Here is a 19,754-nt window from a genome sequence, read left to right on the forward strand (position 1 = left end):
GGCATGCCCGAATTTCGGGACGGGGGAGATCCCACGCCCCAGAAGTGTCCACCATCCGCAGAAATTGGGCCCAATGGCCTTTTGACATGTGGGGCAACGGACGTCTCTTTTTCCACCTTGTGTTCGTCCATAGCCCGGTGTGTATCCGGCCTAAGAGAGAAAAGTTGAGGGAGAGATGGGAGTTTGGAGAGAAAAAGGAGAGCAATGAAGGAGAAAAAAGGTGAGAAAGCGACTGAGATATATGACACGAGTTTTGTATGAGAGCCATAGAACCAAAATATAATAAGTATATGTGAACACTCTTGTTGCATGAAATGTGTGAAGTGCCTTACAAGTAGAATGTAGACGCAGAATGCGTAATAGTTATTGACGTTAGGCGTACAGGCAACGCTCAACGCTCAAAAGCCTTTCAAAAAAGACTCTACGTGAATTAGGCATATCATCAAGTTACCGCACTCACTAGTGTAATTCGTTGATGACGATAGGCCTACGTAGTATGAGCACTTGGCATCTTTCAAAGCGAAGCCATGTGGAAGAGCAAAAGCAGCCAAAAGAAAAAAGCAGCCAAAAGAACTCATCGCTTGCAAGATTGGTGAGAGGAAAATAGGAGCATTGCCAGCGTTCGATCTCTCTCTCCCCTTTCCTTCCCTTGCAATCGTGCAAGCAGAGTCTCTCTCTGAAGGATCGCGTCCTCCTGGCCTGATCACGCCAGGCCGCTTGCATCGATCACAGATTTGTATGTCACTCCGCTCTTGCATTGCTGTCCTCTCCATATGCAATAACAGGCACTCATCGCGGTGGCTCAACTCTTCAGCTAGGGTTCTGATGTAATGCAGGAGATTTCACACGGGAATGCCGATATGAACAGCGCTCAAAGATGTCATCCGGCAGAAAGAAATCCTGGCCTCCTGGAGATTACGTATCGAAATCTACACTCCATCTGGTAGGGTCTTCTTTGACACTTATTTGCCGATAGGCTTAACCTCTGTGTTTCTATCCGATTGAGTTAATTGGGGGTGAAAGTTCTGTTCGAATTTTCAGATTGGTTGTGCTTTTTGAGACATTTAGAATTGGCAAAAAAATTTGCTTTGGACGTTGAAGCTTGCCACATGGAACTTGGGGAACCTGCACGCGCACAGTTTAAACACTGGTATTGGACCTCCTTAGGTGTTCAGGCTCGCTGTTGCTCCATTTTCAGCAGAGGCAAAGCACAGTGCTGTTTGTGTGGCTGTCCAAGTGGCGATAGATTGCTTCTAGAGATTGGTCGTCCACAGCAGCAGCCGAACCTTGCTTCATTGAGACAAGTAGAGCTATCTGGCTATGGTTAGGACAGTCTGCGTTGTCCATTGTAGACAAAACAATGCCTTACCTCACAAAGTCTCTTCCATTGCCTTTGATTTTTTGACACGTGGGCTCTTGGGTGTTCAGGCCCACCCTGAATTAGAGGTGGTGTTATCATCATGGCCATCTCTTGTTCGTAAGCCCTAGCATTAAGTCAGCAGGGGACATGTGCTGCTTTGTTTGTAGTCAATCACGTTAGTAGTACATATTGTATGCTATCTCTTGGTTGTGAGCCCTACCATTGAGTCAGTGGGGGATGTTATAGAGCTTTGACATTTATTCTTTGTTTGTGGTCTGTTTGGTCATTGTGTCCAACGTGGCCAGTTGTGTGTTGTAGCTGGACACATCTTTTCCATCCAGACAGTTTAGTTTGTACTTAGGACTTTTGATGTATTGTGACTGTTGTGCTCTCTTTCTTGGTGTAGACACTATTTGGTGGGTCTACATCCCTCTCTCTTAGCAGCATCCTCACGCATGTGCTATCCAATGCTCACTTGGGGTTGACCGTTGCTGTCTTGTGGCTTGTGCGTTGTTTTTGTTCAATGCTTCTCATGGCATGCCTTCATTCCTTCTTTTGTTGCACAGTTTGACATGTTATGAGAGCCATGGCATTAGCCTTGGAGGCTTTCATCACCATTAACTTGCGGCAGAGCTCAACACTTTTGTGTTTTCTAGCAGTGCACCACTACACACAGTTGGGCCACTTAAATTAGGGTTTGCACTAATTCTAAATTATAGCACACTAATCCCTATTTAGTTCTTCTTAAAATAGCTCCAAAAAGCACTAATTGCTTACTATGAAACAATTTGGCTTTATTTTTGAAGAATAGGACAAACACACCTAAATCCTCTATAAATAGAGTTGATTGTGGGCATCTTTTTGTTAAGAGCTATATCCCTTGGATGGATAGTGGGTAGGCGAGGGTAGTCACCAAGTAGTGGGCAGTTAGCACAAGTAGGTGGGCATATCATTGGTAGATCTTGGCATTTGGACAGCCTAGTCGACCGTAGTTTGACAAGCTATGCCACATGGCATAGAGCAATCGGCTAGTTTTAGGTTCATTGATATCCTTTCTTTTTCTCACTTCCATAGCCTACTTGGTGGTCTTGTACTTTGTCTTTTTCTTAGTGAGAGAGAGCTTGTTGAGTGCATACTTAGACACACACCACATGCATACTTTGCTTTGGAATTTAGTCTTTAGCATTCATCCATTTTTGAGTCCTCTGTGTGTGTGTGTGTGTGTGTGTGTGTGTGTGTGTGTGTGTAGGGACAGGTTGTCACCTTGAAGAGCAAGGATAGGTCAGCCATAGGTCGTCTACTGCAGGTTGTTACACTAAAGAGTAGGGGCAGGTTGTAGGGACAGGTTGTCACCTTGAAGAGCAAGGATAGGTCAGCCATAGGTCGTCTACTGCAGGTTGTCACACTAAAGAGCAGGGGCAGGTTGTTATGCTACTCACGTTGGAATGGATTGCTGATCGGTTGACATCCTATTGACACATGCCCGTCTCCATTGCAGCCTTCAAACTCCTAACACATGCCTACCTCCATTGTCTAATTCTGACAGTTAGATGGCCTTAGTCGTAACTTTATTTTTGAAGAATAGGACAAACACACCTAAATCCTCTATAAATAGAGTTGATTGTGGGCATCTTTTTGTTAAGAGCTATATCCCTTGGATGGATAGTGGGTAGGCGAGGGTAGTCACCAAGTAGTGGGCAGTTAGCACAAGTAGGTGGGCATATCATTGGTAGATCTTGGCATTTGGACAGCCTAGTCGACCGTAGTTTGACAAGCTATGCCACATGGCATAGAGCAATCGGCTAGTTTTAGGTTCATTGATATCCTTTCTTTTTCTCACTTCCATAGCCTACTTGGTGGTCTTGTACTTTGTCTTTTTCTTAGTGAGAGAGAGCCTGTTGAGTGCATACTTAGACACACACCACATGCATACTTTGCTTTGGAATTTAGTCTTTAGCATTCATCCATTTTTGAGTCCTTGTGTGTGTGTGTGTGTGTGTGTGTAGGGACAGGTTGTCACCTTGAAGAGCAAGGATAGGTCAGCCATAGGTCGTCTACTGCAGGTTGTCACACTAAAGAGTAGGGGCAGGTTGTAGGGACAGGTTTCATCTTGAAGAGCAAGGATAGGTCAGCCATAGGTCGTCTATTGCAGGTTGTCACACTAAAGAGCAGGGGCAGGTTGTTATGCTACTCACGTTGGAATGGATTGCTAATCGGTTGACATCCTATTGACACATGCTCATCTCCATTGCAGCCTTCAAACTCCTAACACATGCCTACCTCCATTGTCTAATTCTGACAGTTAGATGGCCTTAGTCGTAACTTTGAATGTTTTAATCCTTAACCCTCAATCACTAATTTACTTGGTGCCTATCCTACTTGTCAATCTTGATGTCATCATGGGTCTGCCTCCTTTGGACACTATGTACGTTGTTCAGTAGTTGTGTATGGATGCTTACCACAGTACTAAGTGTCGTACTTTTTGGACAATTGTGATTTGGATTATAGTTGTGGATATGTATATGACAGTAGTAGTAGGTGCACATGTTGCTTGGGTCATTTTTGATGTTGCATGTCAGTGAATTTATTTTGGTATGCTTTGGTTTACAGATGCATGCAATTTGGGTCAATTGCTAGGTTTTAAGAGGTAGTATGTCACTAGGATGACAAGTGGACTCAATGATTTAGTTAAAATGAATCCTAATTTTGGTATCCTTAGCTCTTGGCATGGTGACCATTGCACTAGTAGTGAAGAAATTGACATTGGGGCATGTGGTGGACAAGTGTATAGGCTATGTGATACAAGGATAAAGCAAAAGGAACATGTTGCATTGTGAAACTTTCATTGAATTGAAAGTTTATACCTTCGATTAATGATCAAGTCATTGATTAGCTCTTAATAAAAAGTGAGATTTGATTAAGGAGCTGATTATTCACTTAGAGGCATGATCTTGGGTATTTGGGGTTTTCTCTTCGTTGTTTTGGTGTGTTTGAAGAGTTGTAGTAGCAATAGGAGATGCATGTTTGCTGGTTTTTTAGAGCAAACAGTAAGAGGGGAGCGTTTTGCGGCCATTGTGAGGTGTTGGACAATTGGGCATCAATCTGTGTGTGTGTGTGTGTGTGTGTGGTTGTGCAAGTTTTGTTTTACAGTGTATCGGAATTAGGGCTACTTGTTTACAACATATGAGTGGACAAGGTTTGTAAAAATCAGTCATTTTGGACACAGAATTGCTTGTCGAAGATATTTCAACCAAAACTCCTAATTTGCCCCTTGTTTTGGGTTGCTGAAGCATTGAAGATTCAGGATAGACATTAGGATAAATGTTTACAGACATGTAGGCTTGATTACTAGTAATTTTGAAGCATTAATTCAGCTTCCAATGTCAGGGAAAATGCATGTCAAAGATTAGGGTTTATGTATAGCAGTTTTATGGAACAATAGTTAGATAATGACAACCTATAGGGTTCATTATGAGAGAACTCGGCCTTCATCTTCGAGGAGTATGAGAATAATTGTAGTGGGTGTATCTATAATGAACTTAATGTAATTAAAATTCTTTAAAAGACTTTAAGCTTAATAAAGCTCTTGCTTGTTTCTACCTTGACCATCATCAACTGATGTTATTCGCATCTATGTCAGCCACCTCGTCATCATCATTGTTGTCAACCTCTTCCTTTGCATCGACGTCATTCTCAAGATCATCAAAAGCATTATCATCATTGTTCACATTGCCTAGGTCAGCCATAACAATGCCATCATTGTTGACATGCAACATCAGGCCTCATGAATGAGAGCAGCGAAAAATCAGCCTTTGATCATCATCATGATTTCGCGCAAGGTTAGGGCTTTGATCCTCATCTCGGATTGTTGAATTGATCAACAAAGCTCATACATGGCTTTGAAAAAGTCGTCGTGCGAGTGAAGAGAGAAAGGCCATATAAGCCTTAGCTACTAAGGCTTAATGCTATTGATGATTTTTTATAGCATTGTACTGCTCTGAGAGAGAGAGAGAGAGAGAGAGAGAGAGAGAGAGAGAGAGAGAGTGTGTGTGTGTGTGTGTGTGTGTGACATTAAAGTATAAAAGGGTGAGAGTAAGAAGATAGAGAGTGATATAGGAGAGAGTGGGAAGGTATAGGGAGAGAGTAAGCAATTGAGGGTGGTGCTCGTGGATCTTCACTCCACCTTCTCTTTTCAGCAAGTCCCCTTGCTACACATTGCTCTATTCACTCTTATATCTACCCTCTTTATCTACTAGTCTTATCATATTTTCTCTTGTCTTTGTGTTAAGCCCACTCTCATAAGTTGGAAGTTCTCTTTTGTCATGAGGACATGTATTTTTGAAACCTTACTTAACATGTGGATTAATTTTTAATCACATGGTTCAGTAAATGTTGCACATGTGAGGTGTAACTTGGATTAGAGTAAATTTACGAGCTCGGGACCCAAGGAAATCTCGGGATGTCAAAGGCAAAAGTTGCTATAAATTACGTCGGACAGGTACTTGGTGGTATCTGGTGCCAATTGTTGGCCTAGGTCATTCATTTGGCCATAAGTGTCAGTTGGTGACACCAGAGAAGTGGCGTTTAATGGTACCTAACGTCAATTTGATGGTCAAAGATGGCATAGAGACACTCAGGCATGGAAGTTGCCTAGTCAATTTAATTATTGGCCAGTCAGATTATTTTTTAGGGCATTGAAATAATTATTAGATTAATTTTCAGTATTGAAAGACTGAAAATTAGTATTTAATTATAGACAATGTTGAAAAAACCATTTGGGAAGGTTACCACTTGTCAAAAATGCCCATGCAAGACTAAAAAACGTCTTTAGAGACTAGAGAGAGGCCTTTTGAGTGTATTCAGCCTGCAAGAGAGGGGGAGGAGATGTTGCTGGTTTGATTTGCAGCCATTGGAGGACCTTCTAAGGTAGCCAGGGACAGGAGAAGACCAATCAACAGTGGGTGACAGCATCTATAGGCTGTTGAGACAAGGCAGTAGCAGTAAATGACTGATTTTCTTCAGTTCTTTGCATCGATAAGTTGTCGAGATAGGGCAGTAGCAATAAATGATAGATCTTCTTCAGTTCTTCGCGAAGAAAGTTTAGATTTTCTCTCTCCTTAGTATTCTCTCTCATCTCCCAGCCTTTCTACAGCCTTGCTCTGAAGATTACATCATTGAGATCACTAGAGTCCGGAAAATTTTAGGTTTCTTTGCTGCAAACCCTAATTTGCAGCAGAAACTAGGGCTTAACAGCAGCCTTGGGAAGCGTGCCAGAAATTGGAGGCTCCAAGACTTGGATTCAATAGGGTTGAAGCTATTTTTTTTGGCCTACTCAAGTGGAGGGACTAGCAAATCATTGAATTTGGGCCATTTTCCATCTCTATAAAAGCGCGTGAAGGCCAATTGATTGCCCGAATCAAGGGTCCATAACTCAAAATATTAATAGAGGAAAGTGGATGGTTAGATCCCCGACTAGATCCTTGATGGATCTTTCCAGTTGCAGGGTGGTCACAGTTAGCTAAGAGACTTCCATAAAAACTCGAATGCTAGTGTAGGTAAAGTTAGGAAGGGCTGAACATTGATTGTTTTAGTGTGTCATCCTAGAACCCAACCAGTGCCATTTCAGGGGGCTGCGGTTGAGACTTTACCTTATGGGTAGAGAGGTCAACATGCATTGCTCCCTTTTGTTTCTTACTCTCTTTGAACCAAGTTTGACAATGGTTTGCTTCAACTTAAGGGATGATAGCAATGCAATCACCTCAAATGTTGACGGTAGATGATTGATAGAAGACTATAGTATTTAAATTAGCTCCCTATCTTCAGATTTGTTCTTGTGGGGTTGAAGCGGAGCTTCCTTGCGAGGTAGACTCAAGTGATTCAAGGTTATGAATGTTCAGTTATTCTAAGGAGTTTGAGACGGTAGTTACCTTGATCACTTCTTGATGGACTACTAAATGTTAGATATGCTCAATACCCCTTCCTTATAAGGTGCCACCTATGATCCATGGCGCTCAAAGTTGTAAGGCAGGCTCCATTATGAGGAGAAGTTATGTGTGAGTTTGGACACTTGTATGTGGAATGAGGTCTATGTGATTGGATGGCAAAAGGGTGACCTTTGTGGATGTAGCGTTTGGGTTAGATACAGTAGTTATGTTGATAGTAGCTTGAGGCAAAATGCATTGAGTTGTAGGTCCGATGGTAAACAAAATATTCCTTAGCTAACTAGGAAAGATTCATAATATGGTTGGACATGTTGACCGGACTACTATATTCTTGGGCTATAAAGAAAGACCCCTTCCAAGCCATCTTTAATCTATCTTTTACCTACTTAGAGTTCTTTCAACTAGCCTTAAGCTTTTCGCCTATCATCTATCTGGATTGCCAGCAAAGCTTCATAATGGAAGTGCATGAGTCATTTTTGTATTAGTTTGTTTGGAATTAAAGAAGTTTTCGTTCTTCTCATATTTGTTGTGTATTCCCTACTCATTGATTAGATTCTATTTGCTATATCATATAATTTTTACACTAAAAATACGTGGTATTGGGATTTGTTAGGTAGGTATGTTACACTTGGTATCAGAATAAAGAAAAACTTAGTTATGAATCTAGATATCATTTGCAAATTGTTAAAATTAGATAAGAGTCAGTTGAGAAGAAATTCTTTATGTCTCTAATGCTTAACGAATTTGGATTAGAGTGGTGAAGCTTGGTATAGATTCTTAGTATTTTGGGCTATGTTCATGTTAGCCATGCTCTCTCTGAACTTCGATAGGAGAGATCAATTTATGCTTACTTTGGCTTGAATTCATAACTCATCTTGATTGTATTGTGAAAGATACTACACGGGTGAAGGCATATACTACTTCATCAATGTCGATCGTCTTGCTTACATCCAAACAAACCTAAAGTGAATTCAATGGATGGAAAGTCTCAAGGTTATCTACATATTTGTTTTTGAAGAATCTAAATCAAACCCTACCATCCACATAGGATTCATGCTTACTCTGGGTTGAATCCACAATCCATGTTTATTGTACTGTGAAAGATACTGGACAGTGAAGGTAGATATTGCCTCATGAATGCCAGTGTCTTGCTTATATTCAAACAACTTGAAGCGAATATAGTGGATGGGAAGTCTCAAGGTTATCTACATATTTGTTTTTGAAGAGTCTAAATCAAACCCTATCCTCCCTAACAAAACCACTATGTCTATAAGCAAGTGATTCGAGTTATTTCGGTTGATAGAATTGCCATTCTAAGCTGCTCTCGTTGTGAAAATTATTGTAAAGAAGGCTACCCAAGCCTTCCTTCTAAATGCAAAATAAGTTTTTGTTGAGCCTCCATGCTATCATACTATCGACGTATTGGATTTCTATGGGTCAATCTTCATAGTAGAACCCCTATCATGATGTAATGCCTCTAGCTATTGAAAATAATTTGAATAAAAGATCTCTCTCTCTTTAACGCGTGCAAAGAGTTTAGTTCTTAAAGAAAATCTTAAGTTTAAACATGAGTAAGCTTTATGATACGTATTAAACTAGTTCTTTAGGTATTGTAAAAATTAAGATATTCGAGCTTTCATTGATCCTATTGAATTGCAAGCGATTTCTTCTCAAGTAAATAAGACCTTACATATTGTAAAAATCAAGATATTTGAGCTTTCATTGATCCTATTGGAGTGCAAGCGGTTTCTTCTCAAGTAAATAAAACCTTTGGAGTTTGATGGGAAGGATAAGAATGTGGAAATAGATGTCGAAGTCTTGATTGCATATATGGAAGATTATTTTTGAGCCGTAGAGACATGTACCCCCTAACAAGGACATGTTAGCCAAGTTGAAACTAATAAGGGAAGCACATCTTTGGTGGAAGGAGTGGTGTAGAAACATTGGAGTCTTGGAGGCTGCTACTAATTGGGAACTCATAAAGGAAGCTGTGCATGGAAGGTATCTTCCACCTTCTTATTGTGCCCTAAAGATGAATGAGTTTTTCAAACTTCATCAGTTAGGGTTGAGGTTGGAAGCATACTACTCCCGGTTTGTGACTCTAAAGAAGTATGCTTCACCAATGGATATTGCTCAATGGGTGGCTAAGTTTTGCTAAGGGTTAAATCCTCTCTTGGACACTCAATTGGAATCTATGCGACCTAGGATCTTTAGGATGCTCTCCTTGGGGCCAAAAGATTTTATCTTCAAATAGAGGCCCACGTCTTGAAGATAACTACCTCTCAATATTGATGATCCAAAGGACCATGGAAAGAAGTACCACAAGTATGGAGAGTTAGGGCATATCGTGAGGAGATGCCTCACTCGCCGCTGTTTCCATTGTAATGAGCTAGGGTGTATCCAAGTTGATTGCCCTGAACTAGATCAAGAAGATAAGAAACTAGCAAAGAAGCGAAGTTGAACAAGTTCAGCATTTAGTATAATCCAAGAATCTAATAATGATGAAGGCGTAGAGCCCATTATACCCTTTGAAGATGAGTAGAAACCCTAGAAAGATCTTTATAAGATGCAATAAGCCTTATACGTGTAATGGATACTACTCTTCTAATGAATTCAGCCCCAGTATATTGCAATAAACCTATCGTTGAATTCATAGTATTGCTTTGAAGTCTAAAGTGCTTGTGTATAATTAGAATAGGGCAATGAAAGTGTGGTGGGTCCTGATCCATGGGTCCTACGATATAACTTATCATAGAAAAATGATAATCCCTAGCTTCTCTCGAGATAATGATATCTCGATTCCTCGAATGGGGGTAGGTTGTAATGACCTTAATGTAATTGAGTTGAGACTTTACTTTTTGGATAGAGGGTCAATGCGCATTGCTTCCCCTTGTTTCTCACTCTCTTTGGACTAAATGTGGTTATGGTTTGATTCGGCTTAAGGGATTGACGCTAGGTGGTTGATAGGAGACTATAGTATTTAAATTAGGTCCTTGTTTTCAGGTTGGTCCTTGTGGGGTTGAGGTGGACCTTCCCCCGCAAGAAGGTAGACTCAAGTAGTTCAAGGTTACGAATGTTTGGTTATTCTGAGGAGTTCTGAACAGCAGATACCTTGATTATTTCTTGATGGACTACTAAAAATACGTGCTATTAGGATTCGTTAGGTAGGCATGTTCCAATACCACTGGATAGATGGAGGGATACTTGCAGGAGGAGCTTGATTCCCTTGCAAGAGGTGATTGGCTATAGCCTACCTTGTTCAAAGTCATACTTGGGTTTCATTTCCCAAACCTCAACTTCCCAAGATCTCGTGTTTACAAATTTGAGAAGAGTATTCTATATGCAAACAACCACTTCTTGATGGATTACTTCTACAGCATTGGTGTTTAGTATGATCAACTTTAGATCTCAAGCCGTATGCACACCATATGGGTGTTAGAGATTTATTCATCCCCTGGACAAGCATTGGCAGGTTACCGTTGTATAGTTAAGCACTCTTGGGCACAATTATGCATTTTCTATTTATTAGGTTGGACAGCTCGATGCTTGTCTACAGGTAATTTTTAGCTTTATCGGGCAGTTAGGTAGGCTAGGTGGGTTGTGCAGGTTGCCATGTGGCAGCCATAGTGTTTGTGCAGCATTTTTAGACTTTATTTTATTCATGATTGCATATGTGCAGTAGTCAGTCAACTTTTACTACTCGACTGCATTATTTTATTGTTATTTTTAATGCCTATTTATAGGCAGTCTACCTAGGTCATCATTCACTTGGTTTTGTAGGTGCTGAGAGAAATCAGCTTGCAGAGACACATTTGACAATCCGTGTATACATTTGCCTTCTTCATTTCAGCATTCATCTATTGTAGATTTTTGCATTCTACTCTCTCTTTTCTCTCCCCTATTTTCTTTAGTTTGGTCATATACTTTCACATTTGTTGCACATTGACATGGTATTAGAGCAATGTTAAAGGGCTGATTGATCGTGGGTAGACCTAAATGGGAGGTTTCAGTGTAACAAAAGTTTGCATTTTCAATGTTAGTAGGTTGAGACAAATAGGTGTAGGGTGGGAAAGGAGTGAAGTTGCCTTTTTTTAATAGGTTTTTTTTGTTCATGAAGGAGAAAAGGTTGCATTTTCACCGAAATGCCTAAGATCTTGTAAAAATACATTGAAGCCCTAGCAGGCACCATTTGTAGAGTTAGAGAGGGTTGCCTTTGTTTTTGTGCAGGTTATTTTTGGTGACAATGTCTTTTGAGATCAATATGGAGTTTTAGTCTAGTGTGGACCATACGGTTTCACTGCTATCGGCTCTTCCTTTTGATTAGAAGCTCAATGGGGAGAGTTACTGCATTTGGTGAGTAATGATGCTTGCCATCCTTGAGTCATATGTTTTGGTGGAGCTCATGATTGAGGCTATAGATCGTGCTACTGCTCGTGATGCCTCCAAGCTTTCTACTAATGAGAAAGTTGGGTTGGTCAAGGTACAGACACATTGGGATAAACTGAATCCTTGCATCCACTTTTTCCTCTTTTTCTCTTGCACTCCAACCGTTATAGCTCACATCATTCATTTGATAGTTGCTAGTTGGAGATATGGCTGGAATTAGATCGATATTACAATCCAGTGACTGTTATGAAACATGTATCCTTGGAGATACAAAAGCGGACATTGAATCTTTCCAAGTCCGCTTCCGTGTGGGAGCATGTCAATAAGCTTCGGTAGTTGCAGATGTAGGCCCAAGATGCAGGGAAGGTGATTACCTTGGAGGACATATCAATAACTATTCTTTTGTAGTTATCGCCCCAATTTAATACATTTTATTTTGCCTTGATTTCTTTGGGGTGGACAGATTTCTTGAAATGGGAGGAGTTGGTTCAAATGGTCATGGACCAGGAGGAACAACTCAAAGGTCAGAATGTGAGAGCAGAGGATCGAGATACAGCCAGATTCAGTAGATAGTGTGAGAGTGAGAGAGACAGAGTTGAAGCACGACATCCAAGAGAATAGACTGAATGAGTGTAATCTGAAAGTATAAAGTACAACCCTTAAACCTTAGGGTTATAGGGGGGTGTTCACACCCGACACACACTAAGTGCCTAAATGTGTGTAACATAAGCAGAAAAGTACATACGATAATAAGACCATAAGTCTGGGGGGAAAAAACCTCTCCTACCGAGAGTAAAAAGTGCCCCAGTGTCCTACTGATCATCGACACTCCCATATGAGCGTAGGTGTAAGGCGTGAGTAAAATACCCAACAAACCCCCCTGGAGTGAAGAGTGATCAAGAGTACAAGGATCATCCGCCACCAAAGGATATCAAATTTAAAGCATCGCGAAATGCTTCAAATTTGTCACGAGGAAGAGCTTTGGTGAAGATGTCTGCCACATTACTGGTGGTAGGACAATAGACAAGGTTGATATCACCTGCATGTAGCCTCTCTCTGACAAAGTGATAGTGAATCTCAATGTGTTTCGTGCGAGCATGAAACACTGGGTTCCGTGCCACTGCAATGGCACTCTGACTTTCAGTGAACAATGGAGTAGGCTCAGTAACAGATACATCCAAATCAGCTGGCAAGCATCTAAGCCATACGCATTCAACTGTGGTAGTGAAAGCTGCCTTGTATTCAGCTTCACATGACGATGTGGCAATAGTGGATTGTTTCTTGCTAAGCCAAGAAATGCAAGAAGTGCTAAGAAAGAAACAATTGCCACTAGTAGAGTGACGTGTATCATAATCACCAGCCCAATCAGAATCACTGTAAGCATGTAAATGCAGTGGTCCCCCCTTGTCATAAAGCAACCCAAGAGAACGAGTACCCTGCAAGTAGCGGAAAACACGCTTGACAGCTTGCCAATGTGACATACGTGGCTGATGCATATACCTGCTCAAGGCTGAAACTGCAAACTGTATGTCTGGCCTAGTATTGCAAAGATAGATAAGACATCCAACTGCAGGAGCATATGTATGTATATCAAACAAATCACTGTCATCATGTAATGACAGTTTCAGTCCAGGTTCCATGGGAGTAGTAACTGGCTTGCAATCCTGTAAGCCAAATTTCTCAAGAAGCTGCCCAATATACCGTGACTGTGATAACCCAATACCTCGAGCATTATGTATGAACTGGATGCCCAAGTAGTAATGCAAAACTCCCTAGTCGGACATGTCAAAAGTTTGCTGCAAATTTTGTTTGAATGCTGAAATCTGATCAGCATGTGTTCCAGTGAGCAAAAAGTCATCAACATAAAGACATAAAATCAGCATAGATCCCCCTTCTTTACATACGTAAAGGGTAGACTCAGATGAACCGTTTAGAAACCCCTGACCAAGCAAGAAAGCATCTATCTTTTCATACCAAGCTCTAGGAGCTTGTTTTAAACCATATAGTGCCTTTTTGAGCTTGCATACCAAATTTTCTGAGCCTTCAACTGCAAAACCAATGGGCTGCTGTACATAAACTTCCTCCTGAAGTTCCCCATGCAAAAATGCAGTCTTGATATCTAGCTGATGGACTGTCCAACCATAATGTGCAGCCAAAGCAATCATAGACCTGATGGTCGTCGTACGGGAAGTAGGAGCAAATGTCTGCTCATAATCAATGCCCTTTTTCTGTGCGTAGCCTTTAGCTACCAGCCGTGCCTTGTATTTATCAATGGATCCATCTGCTTTTCTTTTCAATTTGTAGACCCATTTTGTTCCAATGGCTTTCTTCCCAAATGGCAAGGACACCAAATCCCAAGTTTGATTCTTAGTAATAGAATCTAATTCAGCTTGCATGGCTGCCTTCCAATGCACACTGTGTTGTGCATCCTCATAACATTCAGGCTCTTCATTATCAAAAGTACTTGCTGCCATAATAAACTCCATAGTATGTGCTGAATCATGCAAACGAGTTTGCCTTCTAGTACGACCAGCCATGGGTGCATCCAAAGGACTATCTTTCATAGTTTGCAAATACCATCTAGGTAGCTGTCTAGCATCCTGGCTGTGTGCAAGCTCTTGCTGAATTTCTGTTTCAGCATGATGCTGAATATTCCGATCAGCCAATGGCTGAATTTCTGCACTATCCATAGGAGCAGCTGGCTGAACATTAGGTTCATTTTGTGAACCTCCAGCTGAATCACCAAAAGTAATGGGCAGCAGCCCTTCAAAAACATCACGGGCAGCCTGATATGTGTCCAAACCAGCCAAGGAGAATTCTGATTTTTCATCAAAAACAACATCCATGCTGACAAAAACCTTCTTAGTAACGGGATCATAGAGTCTGTAGCCTTTGCTCTCATTGCTATATCCCATAAAAATGCACTTAATAGCCTTGTTGTCCAATTTTCTTCTAAGTACCTGTGGAATATGGGCATAGGCAAGACACCCAAAGGTATGAAAGTGACCAACAGAAGGTTTACGACTGTTCCAAGCCTCAAATGGTGAGATGGTCTTCAAGGCTTTGGTAGGGCATCTGTTCAAAATATGGCAAGCACACGACTGCTTCCATCCAAAAACTATGAGGCAAGCTCTTTGCCTTCAGCATACATCTGGCCATCTCCATGAGTGACCGATTTTTCCTCTCTGCTACCCCATTCTGCTGTGGAGTATAAGCTGTAGTATACTAATGTACTATGCCCTTCTGCTGCAAAAAAGAATTCAGCATAGAGGACATGTATTCCCCCCCTCGGTCCGAACGGAGAGTCTTAATGTGGCATCCAGATTGGTTTTCAACAAGTGCACTGAAAGCCAAAAATGCATCATACACTTCTGACTTCTTTTTCAAACAATAGACCCAGCAGAAACGTGTGAAGTCATCAATGAATGTCACAAAATAATAACAACCACCCAATGACATGGTCTACATAGGCCCACAAACATCTGAATGCACCAACTGCAATCTGGTTGTTGCCCTGAAAGCAACATCACGAGGAAATGAGAAACGATGCATTTTCCCCAAAATGCATCCCTCGCATAAGTGCTCAGGAGGTCTCTCCAAGAGAGGTAAGCCATCCAGCATCTGAGTACGCTGTAAAAGCATCAAGCTGCCAAAGTTTACATGCCCTAAACGAGCATGCCATAACTCCGCCTGTATCATAGCAGGAGTAAGAGTGGATGTCAAGTATGCTGACTGATCTACTGAAAGAGCATCCAACTCATATAAACCATGACACAAAGATCCTGTCAAGACCAATGTCATGCATTCTTTTTCTCGAACCATGCAACGGTCATCATCAAAAGTGACCTGCATACCACAACGTGCCAAAGAAGAAATAGAAAGCAAATTTTTCTTTATTCCAGGCACAAACAAAGCATCCTGCAGGCGGAGAATAGAGCCATCAATGGCTGTGAGCTGAATCTCCCCAATACCACGAACAGGGTATGATGCATTATTGGCACACTGTACCGATTTCCCAACGGGAGGTGCACTAACTGAAGCAAACAAATCTCTGCGAGATGTGATATGTCTAGAAGCACCATTGTCAAAGAACCAAGTGTCAGCATCCTCTGTAGAGCCAAGTGCTCTATCGGCCCAAGAGATGTCATAACTGCAAGTGTAAAAACAAGTCCCTGTCCACAACAAAGGACGCGGACTCAGTAGCAGTGGAAGGAGTAGTAGAAACAGACATTCCTGACTCTTTCTTCTTCTCTTTGGCAATGCGCTTTCTGCACTCAGTGATATAGTGGCCGAGCTTCTTACAATAATGACATTTTCCTTTCTTTGCTTGCGTCCCCCCTTGTGATTGATTCTGCGATGTGCCCGAAGTGCCAGAACTCTGTGGAGCATTTTTCACCTTGCTGTTCTTGCCTTTCTGTCTTGCCACAAAAGCCTGCTCAGAGACTATAGCATCCACACCACTATTTTTCCGTGTTTGCTCCTCCTCTAGAAGCAAGCTAACCAGCTGAATAAAAGTGAGTGGGTGCTCAGCAATCCTCATGGTGAGGTTCAATGCAGTATGAAAAGACAAGTACGAAGGAGGTAGGGAATTCAAGGTGGTGGATATCAACTGTGCATCCGAAAAATACTCATCTACATTCATGAGCTGTTCCCTCAAGTCTTGAATTTTGTTTAAGTGATCCTGCATAGAATCACCTTCATGCATCTTCAAAGTTTCCAACTCTTTCTTCAAGAAAGAGATCCGGGTCTCATTTTTTCCTGCAAACATATTCTCCAAAGTCAACCATGCATCTCGTGAAGAAGATGCCGAACGGATATGAGGTATGATGGACCGCTGAATTGCCAGAGCAATCAGCGACAAGGCCTGTGCGTCACGGGTATCCCAAGCTTTTTGAGCTGCAGTTCTTGGAGGAAGTGGCCGAGGTGGAGCGGGCTGAGATCCCCGTTGTCCACGTGCGCCTTGGGGAGGAGTAACGGGAGCTACAACTCCCCTTCGAGTTTCCTCTCCACTGACATAATCCCATAAATCTTGGCCACTAATACATTTTTCATCATGAATGACCAAAGGGAATAGTTGTTTCCGTCCAATCTGTCCTCCTTGGATACATACGTAAAAACATCACCTCCCTGATTTGCCATGATGACAAATTTCCAAAGACAAAATGAGCAATGTCAAAGCAGTACGAACTGAAAATCTGCAAATTTCCAGAAATTGCAGCAAATACGTTTCTGCAATTAATGTGCAAGGGCGTACTCTGTCAGAAAACTGTCTTTTACTGCACGCTTCTCAAGGTGCAAACAGTGCAGTACAACACTGTTATGTCAAAATCCCCAAAATTTTTGCCAAATTTCTGTCAAAAACAGTCTTTCTGTGACTGTATCAGCAGTCCAAATGCAACTGTCCTCCAAATACACAAAAGCCCCAAAATGTCTGACGATCCTGTCTAAAAATTTGCATGAAATTTATCCCTGCACTTGCTCTGTGTTGCCGCGTGTGAACCTCCACTTCCAGAACTATGTTCTGGGCTGAAAATTTAAAAAAAAAGTTTAAAATTGCACCTGACGTGGAGCAGACTGGTGTGTGAAAGTAGGCGGGCAGTTTGGCACAGGACAGGCTGACGTGGTCACCTTACGTGGTCGTCTGGCGGGCTGACCAGTCGCGAGTCTGACGCGGGCAGGCGGGCAGTTCGTGGTCACGAGCGGGCGTTGACTCCGCCTGCAGGAAACGGGGCCCTGACGGACGATGTGGAGCCCTGGCGTTTGACGTGCAGGGTACTGGTGGAGCTGCGCTGAACTGGCGCTGGAGGCTGACGTTGCTGACGAGCAGGGTATTGGTGGAGTTGCGCTGAATTGGCGCTGGAGGCTGACGACGAGGAGCAGACGCAGAACAGAGGTGGCTCGGGTGCGGTCAGGACTACACGTTGCAGGCAGAAGCTAAGCTTAGAACTGAGCTCTGATACCAAATGTGAGAGCAGAGGATCGAGGTACAGCCAGATTCAGTAGACAGTGTGAGAGTGAGAGAGACAGAGTTGAAGCACGACACCCAAGAGAATAGACTGAATGAGTGTAATCTGAAAGTACAAAGTACAACCCTTAAACCTTAGGGTTGTAGGGGGATGTTCACACCCGACACACACTAAGTGCCTAAATGTGTGTAACATAAGCACATAAGTACATGTGACATTAATGTGACATTAAAAGTGATATTTAATGTCACATTAAGGTCATAAATATGGAATGTGATATTAAAAGTGACATTTAATGTCACATTAAGGTAAATCTAGGGGGAACATGCACGAGAATGACCGTCCGGGCTCTTGGGCGCCCGAACGGGGTTAAGGGGAGCCTAGAGAGTAAGAGAGTCCAGGAATAGTAGGACTCAGTGAAGTTGACGGCTGGCAAAGGGATCAGCTTGAAAGGCCAGCACGGATCTAGGCGTGGTTGGGAGGAGAAGGATTCGTGCTTTTCATCGTTTTGAGTTTTTCTGACTCTCCGTCATCTTTCATTGGTAGGAAAAGAAAAACAAATCCATGTAGTGCAGACCTTAGAATTAAAGGGCCATGAAAAGTATAAATCTTTAGAGGTCTTGCACATGGATGTACAACATAAGTGTTGTATGTCAACTTCTATGTGGCAGCCTATTTTTGGGCCACATGATTTACTTAGAGTACATGGATTAATAGCTGGGAAAAGGGTTAGAGTCATGATTGATGACTCTGCCACACATAATTTTATAAATTATGCACTTGTCAAAAAATTGAAACTTCCCCAACAAAACAGTGAGCATCAATATGTTGTTCGTATGATGCAAGGCCAAGACAATAAAATATGGGATATAATGGTATCCAATTTGGAAATCGAGATTCAAGGATATAAAGATAAGCTCGATTTCCAAATAATGAATATGGAAAGAGCTGATATTGCTCTAGGGAGGGAGTGGCTATGGGGATTGGAACCATCCTTAAAACGTAGCTATCACCATAATACACTGGAATTTGAAAGGGATGGTAAGATTTTTGTCATTCAAGGTGAACATGAAGTATCTGATAATCCTTTGCTGTGTTCTACTGAAGTTCAGAAGCTGATAAAGAAGGAAGTTTGTGAGGTATATATGCTATGGTCTCTTCCTGTATAGAATATTTTTACTTTCTGTAATATTAAGCAACAATTTTCTTATGTTTGTGAGTTGAATGTTAATAATGAATTGAACAGTTTGTTAGATGATTTTAAAGATGTGTTTCCTTCTGAATTACCAAGTGGCCTTCCACCAGATAGGGGTGATATAAATCACCCAATTGATATAAATAAAGATACACACCCAATTTCAAAACCACCGTATAGGTTAAGTGAAACACAGCATCAATAAGTTGAAAGACAAATTAAGGATTACCTGGATAAAGGATTTATTCAACCTAGTAATTCACCTTGGGCTTCACCAATTTTATTGGTAAAGAAAAAAGATGGTTCTATGCGACTTTGTGTTGACTATAGAGTACTTAATAAAATAACGGTGAAGAATAAATTTCCTATGCTCAGAATGGAAGATCTTTTTGATCAATTGCAAGGGGCAAAATTCTTCACAAAGATAGATTTAAGATCAAGCTATCACCAAATAAGAATTAAGGCACAAGATGTTTCCAAGACGGCATTTCGTACTAGATATGGGCATTATGATTTTTTGGTGATGCCTTTTGGCCTCACTAATGCACCAGCTACCTTTATGAAGCTGATGAATAGTGTTTTACGGCCCTATCTAGGACATTTTGTAGTAGTCTTTTTGGATGATATCTTGATCTTTAGTAAATCAAGAGAAGAACATTTGGAACACTTACAATTAGTATTCCAACTGTTAAGAACACATTCCCTTTATGCGAAGAAAACTAAATGTGAATTCTTTGCACAAGAGGTCAAATATCTAGGGCATATTATCTCGAAAGAGGGAATCAACATGGATCCAGAAAAAGTAAGGGCAATTATTGAATGGCCACCTCCAAGGAACTTGGAAGAGCTGCAGATCTTCCTAGGTTTATCTGGATTTTATCGTAGATTCATTCGAGATTATTCCA

The 19,754-nt window shown here is 41.5% G+C and overlaps 1 protein-coding gene across 3 annotated transcripts in view; it reads left to right on the forward strand.

Moving 5' to 3' along the window:
- Positions 1-530: 530 nt before the first annotated feature.
- Positions 531-19,754, forward strand: part of LOC148041832 (Beta-glucosidase, GBA2 type family protein) — a 122,477-nt gene continuing 103,253 nt past the window's right edge. For all 3 annotated transcript variants that reach the window (XR_015691622.1, XM_087683034.1, XM_087683021.1), the window contains exons 1-2: positions 531-736; positions 837-943. Coding sequence is in view for 2 of the 3 variants with exons in the window: in XM_087683034.1 (XP_087539160.1) it covers positions 878-943 (66 nt within the window). In the remaining variant the exon portion in view is untranslated. The remainder of the gene's footprint in view (positions 737-836; positions 944-19,754) is intronic.

The sequence above is a fragment of the Lygodium microphyllum genome, chromosome 1, assembly GCF_053477565.2.
Source record: "Lygodium microphyllum isolate KBCC chromosome 1, Lygodium_microphyllum_v1.1.10, whole genome shotgun sequence".
In the NCBI taxonomy this organism is placed as follows: domain Eukaryota; kingdom Viridiplantae; phylum Streptophyta; class Polypodiopsida; order Schizaeales; family Lygodiaceae; genus Lygodium; species Lygodium microphyllum.